A 10,405-nucleotide genomic window follows, 5' to 3' on the forward strand; every position below is an offset into this window, starting at 1 on the left:
TTCGATGCTTCATCAGTTTTCACTTTTTGACCAAACCCGAACCTTTAGTGTCTAATGTAAAGTATTTAGAAGCACCTATTAGCAAAACTACATCTGTAGTAGAGTTCAGGGCCATGAAGCTGCAGGCTGAGTTTAGACCTTCATCAACACCTGCATATGATCCACGTCTAAGTGTTGACGCCTGGTTTTAATTAAAATCTTAATTAAATGGATCTCTACCCACCACTGGATCACAACCATGAACAGCTGGAAAGGAAGGATTATTTATTGTTTAGTTTAAGACTTTTTAGTTTAGTCTTTTAAAGGCTTGTTTCTCCTGTGAATGAGTTGGACTCCTCTTCCTGTTGAGTCCCGCGTCTCTTTGTCACATTCAGATTCAGAAGACTGTATTTGTCCTGGTGAGGTTATTTAAGGTGGAGCAGCATGACGTAGAAAACAAGACACGTCACAGAAACACACAACATGCGCAAACATTTGGACCTAAACATGCAAGGAACCTTTACATGTCGTTGCATGGTTTGTGTGAACAGGTCGGACCTGATGATCCTGTTTCTCCTTCTTACAGACGTAGGATTATTTTTACTCCTCAGCTTCAGTTAAACGTCTGAAGCTTGAAATGAAAACTCTTGGTTTGTGGAAAACGTTCAGATTCAACAGATGTAGTTGCGACAAAGTGAGCCGGTATGAAACAATGATTCTCTGGTCATGTGATGTGTGGATGGTGTTTGTACCTGGAGTTTCCTCTGACTCATAGCTCCGCCCACTCTCTGACTCACCTGACTACAAGGAAGTACAGCTGGTTGATCCTTGATCCTGACAGAGAAGGGAAGTTAAAACGAGACGAGAGGAGACGGAGGTTTAGGTCGAGGTGACCAGGGACATGGCGTCCCAGTGTGAGGAGGACCTCTGCTGTCCCGCCTGCCACGACATCTTCAAAGATCCTGTTCTGCTGTGGTGCAGCCACAGCTTCTGCCGGGTCTGTCTGCAGAGCTGGTGGAGGAGGAAGCTGGTCCAGGAGTGTCCGGTGTGTCGAGCCGTGTCTCCGTGGAGCGAGCCGCCTCGTAACCTGGCCCTGAAGAACCTGTGCGAGGCCTTTCTGCAGGACCGAGGTCAGAGAGCGTCGTCTGGTCCGGAGCTCCTCTGCAGGCTGCACGCCGAGAAACTCAAACTGTTCTGTCTGAACCACCAGCAGCCGGTGTGCATCGTCTGCAGAGATTCAGAAAAACACGCTGAGCACAGATTCAGACCCATCGATGAAATGGCCCGGGACCAGAGGGAGCAGCTCCAGACCTCCGTGAGGCCTCTACAGGACAAGCTACAGCTCCTCCAGGAAGTCAGAGTCGTCTTTAATCACACGGCTCAACATATCAAGGTCCAGGCCCGACACACAGAGAGGCAGATTAAGGAGCAGTTCAAGAAGCTTCACCAGTTTCTAGCAGAGGAAGAGGAGGCCAGGATGGCTGCACTGAGGGAGGAAGAGGAGCAGAAGAGTCAGATGATGAAGGAGAAGATGGAGGCTCTGAGCAGAGAGATAGCAGCTCTTTCAGACACAGTCAGAGCCACAGAGGAGGAGCTGAGAGCTGAAGACGTCTCATTCCTCAACAACTACAAGGCTGCAGTGGAAAGAGTCCAGCGCTGCCCCCTGCTGGATGATCCACAGCTGCCCTCAGGAGCTCTGATAGACCAGGCCAAACATCTGGGCAACCTGGCCTTCAACATCTGGAACAACATGAAGGACCTGGTCTCCTACACTCCTGTCATTCTGGATCCTAACACGGCCAATCCAGAGCTGATGCTGGGGGAGGATCTGAGCAGCGTGAGGAGAGGGAAGAGACGGCAGCTTCCAGAAAACCCCGAGAGGTTTGAGTACTGGGACTCAGTCCTGGGCTCCGGCTTTGACTCGGGGACGCACAGCTGGGACGTGGAGGTGGGGAACAACAAGGACTGGGAGCTGGGGGTGGTGGTGGAGTCCGGCTGCAGGCAGAGCTTCGTGGGCTCCACGGTCTGGAGTGTGGAGTTCAACGGTCTGGGATACCGAGCGTTCAGCCCCAAGGACAGGTACACCAGCCTCAGCATCAGGGACAAGCTCAGGAGGGTCAGGGTCCAGCTGGACTGGGACGGAGGGACACTCACCTTCTCCGACCCGGACACGGACACCCTGGTCCACACCTTCAGCCACACCTTCACTGAGAGGCTGTGCCCTCACCTGTGCACCAGGAGTCCCCTCCCTCTCAGGGTCTTACCTGCCCCCGTGTCTGTGGTGACAGGAAGTAATTAGTCCCCCCACAGGTCTACACCAGCACATCTGAAGAACAAGAGGCCTGGTTCACAGCAGGTCTGGAAGCTGGGACAAAGACGCCAACATCCAACGACATGGTCCTGAGTTAATGAAGACAGATGGACTGAGTGGGGACATCAAACTGTCCAACTCTCTGAACTAGAGACGTCTTGAGTCTTTCTGCTCATTCATGGATCATTTCATTTATGCTGTTATTAAAATCACTTTCATTTCATTTCTTTAAATAAAAACCTCTGTTTCTCTAGAATGATACGATCGTTCAGTTGCATGTAAAGCCACCAGACGTCCTGTGGACCTGTTTACAGATGAAGAGAAAAGAAATCAGACTGTCCTCTTCATGCATGATTTATATTTCTGGGAGAATGAAGTTGCTCTAATCAATTAAACCTCATTAAAACCTAATTTTTCCTCCAGCCGATTCTTCATCACTAGCAAGTGTTCACTGTGATTTCTAAGATCTGATAATAAAAAACACAAAACAATAAAAATATAATCTGTCAATATAATATACACAATATTAACAAGAATTATAAAATAAGAGAATTAAAATAAGTGAATACAATAATAAGCATTTTCTGTTATCTATAATATTTAGTATGAGACACTAGTTATCACAACTATTATCAAGAATAATCACACATATTATGTCAGGGCCTGGGTCCATGACTCGATGACGTGCTGGTGAAACAGTTCTTTAAGCCACGATGACCCACAGAGTCACAGGGAGTCGTTCCTGCCTGAGGACATCACCCTGCACAGCTCCTCCGTCAATAATCCATATTTATACTGGTATTGTGCAACAACTCATGTTCACGTCATATACTTGTATTTATTGGACTCTGGACTCACTATGTACAATCATATCCCACTGGGATCAATAAATTCTAATTCTGTTTCTGATTCTGAAAAGTTATTTAATATGAAGCAAAAAAAAAGTGTATATATCTATGTGTGTGTGTGTGTGTGTGTGTGTGTGTGTGTGTGTGTGTAGCTAGAGATGTTAAACACTGAATGGAAATTAAATGAAACTGACTCCAAAGATAAATAATTTGAGGGTTAATGGACTTAAAGCGCTTTACAGTTAATTTGGTGAGTTTGGTGAAAGCCTTTAATTTGTAGGCTCAGCCTCCGGTCCCCGGTTTCCGGTGTCCGGTCCTGCTCCGGTGTTTCCGGGTAACTTGACGCAGCGGGGGAGTCTCAGCCTGGAGGAGACAATCGAGTCGGAATTAGATGTAAAAACGCAGCTTTGTGGCTCAGATGGATCTGTAAGCGGCGACCTGGACCCCGGTCCCCCCGTTGAGTTAGAACCGCGCTGATCCGGAGCTGAAGGCCGCCGCTCGGCCTTGTTTACACCGACAAGGAGCAGCTTGAGTCCGGGGAAGGAAGCCCGGTCCTCCCGCTAGGATCCAAACGGAGGCCGGGGCGGAGCGGATCGGCCCTTCAGCTCACCAAGTACGGGAGGTAGTCACGAAATACACCGGCTGGAAGCGGCCCTGGGGACGGGGAGGGCCGAGGGACGCGGGGAGGACCTGGGGGCACCGGTTGTTGTTGCTCGCCGCGGTGCCAGTTTGTAGTTATTGTTAGCTGTTAGCTTCAGGCTAGCTGGTCTGTTTAGTGACGGCTTTAGTGATGCTAATGCTAATACAAACACAGCAGTCGTTAGCTCTACTCCGGGGCTAACTGTTAGCTTCACTCTAAAAGTGGAGCTGACGTTCGCTGTGTTTGCTGATGCTAATGGGTTAATGGGAGCTAACAGTGTTGCTAATGCTAATGATAATGCTAACGGGGGCTAAAAGTGGAGCTAACGGCTGCTGTGTGTACTAATGCTAATGCTAACGGTTATTATTGATTGCAACATTCACTGTTTATTTTTCCTTAAATCCCTCCAGTACCATAATAGCGCTGCTGTTAGCTTAGCATTAGCACTCTGACATGCTAAGCAGGTCAGTTCTCCTCCTGTTTAACTAGAAATCATGATACTAATTATGATTATTATTGACTCTTTTTGCTTTATAATTTTTAACAACTATTTTCACAGATATGATAATAGTTCTTAAAAAAATTTAGCAAGTGGATGAGAGTTGAAAATTAGCCAGCTGGCTAACACTGTCACATTAACTATTAAGATGTCCTTTTTAAATAAATGAAATGAAATAAAATGAATGAACATTTATCCTATTTTTTCTCCTTACATCCCTCCTTTAGCATCTTAGCACCGCTGCTGGCTTGTCATTAGCACTCTGACATGCTAACATTAGCCTTGTTTTGTCAAACCAGCTGCTTAAACAGAACATTTCTTCCCGATTTAACCATGGTTATGATTATTATTGATTAAATCATTATTATTGATTATGATTGATTGGCTGTTGAACCACTGATTGATTAAAGTGTAATTAACTGTTGAACTCTTCGTCCTCTCAGAGAATATGAACCAGATGCAACAATGACGTCCAGATTCGGTAAAACCTACAGCCGGAAGGGAGGCGAGGGCACGTCCAAGTTTGACGAGGTTCTGTCCACCAAGAGAGGCACCCTCAGCACCAAATGGGGCGACACCACCTACAAGGCCAAGGTGGGCTCCAAGCGTTCCGGGGCCCCCAAAAACGACTCTGTCCTGGAGGTGTACAAGAGGCCTCGTCCCTGCGGGGACGGCCTGGACGATCCGTTCGGCTTTGACAGCGACGAGGAGTCCAAACCGGTGTCGTCCCGGAGCGGCAGCAAGGCGTCCCCCGCCAAGCCGGCCTCAGCAGAGCCTCCCCGGGCCCAGAGGCCGGGGCTGTCTCTGGACGGGGGCAGCCGGTCCAGCCTGCAGGGAGGGTCTCAGGCGTTGGGGTCCAGCCGAGGGGCCTCGTGGATGAGCCAACCCCGGCTGGTGGAAGACACAGCTCGGTTCTTCAACAACAGCAGCAGCAGCAGCAGCAGCAGCACAGGTAACGAGTTCATCTCTCAGACGTCTCTAACAACTCCACCCAAACACTAGGGGGCGCTGTGTCTTTTTATCAGTCGGGTTCATTTCTGTTTCCGCTTCCTGCTTCACTTTCAACAATGGAGGCTGAATCTTTCAAGCGTCGTACAAATGTCTGTGTCTCCAAACCTCCTTAGTTCACCTTACTCACTCTGTGTCGATCTGAAACTGACACTTAGTAATGGACTGGACCTGGACCTGGACCTGGTCCTGGTCTAGGACCTGGATCTGGACCTGGTCTAGGACCTGGACCGGGACCGGGACCTGGACCTGGTCTAGGACCTGGTCTAGGATCTGGACCTGGACCTGGACCTGGTCTAGGACCTGGATCTGGACCTGGTCTAGGACCTGGACCTGGACCTGGACCTGGTCTAGGACCTGGTCTAGGACCTGGACCTGGACCTGGACCTGGTCTAGGGCCTGGACCTGCGGACCAACTTGACTTTAATAAATCTGTAGATTAAACTCAAACATGAACAGCCTGGACGTCCTGATCAGTCCAGTCTCCTTCTCTCTGTTCAAAGAAATGTTTTTCGTTGTGTCCGGGAGACAAACTTCAGGACATCAACTATCAGATCGGATCGTATCCCTGGTTTCCTTCATGTTGAAGCTGTTCAGGCTGCAGAAACCGGTCTGTGTTCTGAACAACAGGTTTGAATTCAGTTTAAGTCAATTTTATTTCTATAGCATCAATAACAACACAAATTGTCTCGATACCTTTTACAAAATCCATGTCCATGTCCACATCCTCCAACGGATGGAGGACAGACACTGATGTTATTATTCCTTCCTACTGTCAGCGATTGGTGCTTGAACTTAATTTAATTTATTATCGATGTTCTGCAGCTAGAGCTGAGTTTATTCGTCCTCTGGTGTTAAATCTGAGTCCAGATCTGGACAGAAGCTCCAACTCTGATCAGGATTTAAAAAGTCTGACCGAGAAACTGAGGAGCTGGAGGGAGAAGACGGAGGAGACACCACAAACCTCTGGAACCAATGAGGACAGTTGATTGGAGGAAGACTTGTCCACAGTTTATGTTTCTGTGTTAATTAACGTAGACCCTAGCGTCGTAGCAGAGGTCCACTTCCCCAGGAGTGTGGCTAGCTGCTAGCTGCTAGCTGTGGTAGCGGCTGCGTCTCCATCTGCACCATGTTTTAATTCATCAACTTGATTAACTGAAGAGGTTTTGGAGATACAGACATTTGTTCTCATGAAATTCTGTGAAGGTTTAATTGTTGAAAGTGTGTGGATGGTGTTAGATAGTGAGCCAGACTGATGAGGTACTAGTGTAAATACCAAACACTGGTGCAGGCTACGCATGAAGGTTACTGGGTCTAGTCCTGCAGTTATAAAAGATCCTTTAGAGTCTGAGATGAACCAGGAAGTCGCATCGAGGCCCAGATCTGTAGCAGAAAACTTTTCTAGTGCTTGAAGGAAAAAAAAAACACGAGTGAAGTCTCTGGTTGTTTTCATGGTGACCGACAGGAAACGTCTGAGCGTCTCTGCTCTGATCAGACCTGGTTTCTGTTGATGCAGCACAACTGGAAAGTAGGTCGAGTAAAAAGTCAAGATAAAGAACTCAGTCACTCAGAGGCCTGGTAGCCCAGCGGCTCCCTGCTCATTCACCCAGACATCGAGCTCCACTTTCTGATCCCATCACTGCTTCCACAGGCCTGGTGTCTCCTCCTCCTCCTGGTTTCTCATCCCTCATGAGTCTTTACTGTTTAGAGATGGTCCGATCGGATCCACTGGATCGGTATCGGGTCCGATCCAGGCCAAAATGGCTGGATTGGATATCAGATTTTTTATTAGAACCCGTCCGATCTGATCCATTAGCCCGAACTATCGCATATATCCTCAGATTCACTTTGTACCACATGTGTAACACTGTTGTCCAGCTGTCCCATGGTCCCCTGGTCCCCTGGTCCCCTGGTCCCATGGTCCCCTGGTCCCCTGGTCCCCTGGTCCCCTGGTCCCATGGTCCCGTGGTCCCGTGGTCCCATGGTCCCATGGTCCCGTGGTCCCGTTGTCCTATGGTCCTATGGTCCCCTGGTCCCGTTGTCCTATGGTCCCGTTGTCCTATGGTCCCATGGTCGTATGGTCCCATGGTCCTATGGTCCCATGGTCCCCTGGTCCCCTGGTCCTATCGTCCTATGGTCCTATGGTCCTATGGTCGTATGGTCCCGTTGTCCTATGGTCCCATGGTCCTATGGTCCCGTTGTCCCATGGTCCCCTGGTCCCATGGTCCTATCGTCCTATGGTCCTATGGTCCTATGGTCGTATGGTCCCGTTGTCCCATGGTCCCATGGTCCCATGGTCCTATCGTCCTATGGTCCTATGGTCCTATGGTCGTATGGTCCCGTTGTCCTATGGTCCCATGGTCCTATGGTCCCGTTGTCCCATGGTCCCCTGGTCCCCTGGTCCCCTGGTCCCCTGGTCCCATGGTCCCATGGTCCTATCGTCCTATCGTCCTATCGTCCTATGGTCCCATGGTCCCATGGTCCCCTGGTCCCATGGTCCTATGGTCCTATGGTCCTATCGTCCTATGGTCCCATGGTCCCATGGTCCTATCGTCCCCTGGTCCCCTGGTCCCCTGGTCCCCTGGTCCCATGGTCCCATGGTCCCATGGTCGTATGGTCCCATGGTCCTATGGTCCCATGGTCCCCTGGTCCCCTGGTCCCCTGGTCCTATCGTCCTATGGTCCTATGGTCCTATGGTCGTATGGTCCCGTTGTCCTATGGTCCCATGGTCCTATGGTCCCGTTGTCCCATGGTCCCATGGTCCCCTGGTCCCCTGGTCCCCTGGTCCCCTGGTCCCCTGGTCCCATGGTCCCATGGTCCTATCGTCCTATCGTCCTATGGTCCCATGGTCCCATGGTCCCCTGGTCCCATGGTCCTATGGTCCTATCGTCCTATCGTCCTATGGTCCCATGGTCCTATCGTCCCCTGGTCCCCTGGTCCCCTGGTCCCCTGGTCCCCTGGTCCCATGGTCCCATGGTCGTATGGTCCCATGGTCGTATGGTCCCATGGTCCCATGGTCCTATGGTCCCGTGGTCCCCTGGTCCTATGGTCCTATGGTCGTATGGTCCCGTTGTCCTATGGTCCCATGGTCCTATGGTCCCGTTGTCCCATGGTCCCCTGGTCCCATGGTCCTATCGTCCTATGGTCCTATGGTCCCATGGTCCTATGGTCCCGTTGTCCCATGGTCCCATGGTCCCATGGTCCCATGGTCCCCTGGTCCCCTGGTCCCCTGGTCCCGTTGTCCCATGGTCCCCTGGTCCTATATATTTGTCAGGTGAACAGGAGCCTGCAGAGCTGTAGTCATGTGGAAATACTTTACATAGGGCTGGAAAAAAGAAATCACGATTAAACACAATGATTCACTGATTTCACAAAAAGTAATTATTGAACCACCAAAACTCAACTTTAAACATAAGTTAAGCCTCCGTTATGTCTCGCTGTCGCCCGGAGCCGGTGGGACATGGACGCCGCAACAAACAATCTCCTTCTGCTCCACGTCCAACAATTTGAATCCAAAATGTCTCCAAATGACCAGAGATGTCCCACCTGTCTTCTAACTGCTTTCTGCCGTGTTATCAATCACTGTCCCACTATTGATCCACACATATCACGCTCTGCTGCTGCTGCTGCTGCTTTTTCTGTATAATGTATAGTAGGTATAATGTGACTTTTCTGTTTATACACTGAAATGATTTAATTTAAATATCTGCACCAAGTTGCACTTTTATTTCAAAGATTAGAATGATGCAGCTGGTGTCTTTACAAACTGTTAAAAGCTTTGTGAGCTTTAAGTTTGATAAGGTCACAACATAGTTCAGCTGTGGTCACATATTTTCCTTCTTTCTTTGGAGACTAGAACAGCAGCTGTACCGTGAAGTTTTTACACGTCAGTATCAAGCAAATTACATCCACGTATTATTAACAACTTTTAGAGTGACAGCAACAAACGGATCAGCATCGGTATCGAGTCGGTCTAAATACAGTAGCACAAGGAACAGAGGTGATGGATCCACTGATTGAATTAAAGGCTGTTCAGCAAAAACAATTATCAGTAATCAATAAATAAATTCACCTTTTCTTCCAGCACGGTTCTTTTTCCCTGAGCGTTTATGGGACATTATTTATGAAGCCAGACATGTTCACTCACTTAGGACATAAACATCGTCTCTACTAAACATGTCAGAGATTCGTCTCGTGTGAATAATGTGAATATTAGTGTTAAGAAGTTCTTCTGAAGTTACTGAGAAACACGTCTGTGATCGTCAGACTTTTTAAATCCTGATGCTGCTGCTTTTGTTTCGATCTGGATCTAAGATTTATCTCCAGACGATGAAGGAGACGGAGGAGATTTAAAAAAATAAATCAGTCAGTATCAATAGAATAGAAGAAAAGATGAAAAATGTGCAGAATATAAAACATAACATGACATGACGATGCCTCCATTCACACATAATAATGAGTCACTGTTAGTGAACGTAGTGAAATTATTGCACGTTTGCACATGAAGTTACAACAGCTTATAAAGGTCAGAGGTAAAAAAATGGATCCAGTCACTTTATTCTTTGAGTCAACATCATTTCTTTTTCTATGAGCTGATTATCAAGGTTTCTTCCTTAGAATGATCCAAAAACATCAGTGGATCTTCACACAAGTCCTGAAAGTCCTGAAGAGGAAGCCAGTCAGACACCTGAGTCAGAATAATGAGCCGGTTCTACAAACCAGCGCGTAGAAAAACAAGCGCACCTCTGGGATTTAACTTAAGTCATTGTGGGTTAATTGGCCGGAGACATGTCTGGATGCTGCTGCAGAGCAGAGCGAGGACATTTCAGAGACAAATCCACGTTGGAGTGTGGAGACGCCAGGTTCTGAGGTGGGAGGAGGAAAAGTTGGGTCCAGACCAGGAGCCTCATTTATCAAACCGTGCGTAGAAAAGCTTCTCAATTCCACCGTAGGAATGAAAGTTAAAATGTGTGTAGGATTCATCAAACGCGTGGACACTGGTCCTCCCACACTGATCAGTATCAGTGATGATAAACCCACCTGCTCTTATTACCAGGCTCCTCCATGGATTCAGTCATTTACATCCAGAAACATCCTGAAGGATCATATGTGGCAGCAAC

The 10,405-nt window shown here is 48.4% G+C and overlaps 2 protein-coding genes across 4 annotated transcripts in view; both read left to right on the plus strand.

The window, feature by feature from the left end:
- Window positions 1-463: 463 nt before the first annotated feature.
- LOC125022346 (nuclear factor 7, brain-like) lies at window positions 464-2,701 on the plus strand. The gene has a single exon (XM_047608949.1). The coding sequence runs from the start codon at window positions 881-883 to the stop codon at window positions 2,276-2,278; it is 1,398 nt and encodes a 465-aa protein (XP_047464905.1). The 5' UTR covers window positions 464-880; the 3' UTR covers window positions 2,279-2,701.
- Window positions 2,702-3,442: 741 nt separating this feature from the next.
- The window catches only part of LOC125022345 (wings apart-like protein homolog), a 26,957-nt gene continuing 19,994 nt past the window's right edge, over window positions 3,443-10,405 (plus strand). Inside the window, exons 1-2 of one of the 3 annotated variants that reach the window (XM_047608946.1) lie at window positions 3,443-3,760; window positions 4,721-5,229. In XM_047608946.1, the coding sequence (XP_047464902.1) occupies window positions 4,743-5,229 (487 nt within the window). In that variant the 5' untranslated portion in view covers window positions 3,443-3,760; window positions 4,721-4,742. The remainder of the gene's footprint in view (window positions 3,761-4,720; window positions 5,230-10,405) is intronic. The other 2 variants (XM_047608945.1, XM_047608948.1) reach the window with 2 other exon arrangements.

This window comes from Mugil cephalus, chromosome 16, assembly GCF_022458985.1.
Source record: "Mugil cephalus isolate CIBA_MC_2020 chromosome 16, CIBA_Mcephalus_1.1, whole genome shotgun sequence".
Classification (NCBI taxonomy): Eukaryota; Metazoa; Chordata; class Actinopteri; order Mugiliformes; family Mugilidae; genus Mugil; species Mugil cephalus.

Excerpts from the sequence above, each read along its gene's own strand:
- LOC125022346 (XM_047608949.1), top strand. The coding sequence starts at position 881 with ATGGCGTCCCAGTGTGAGGAGGACCTCTGCTGTCCCGCCTGCCACGAC.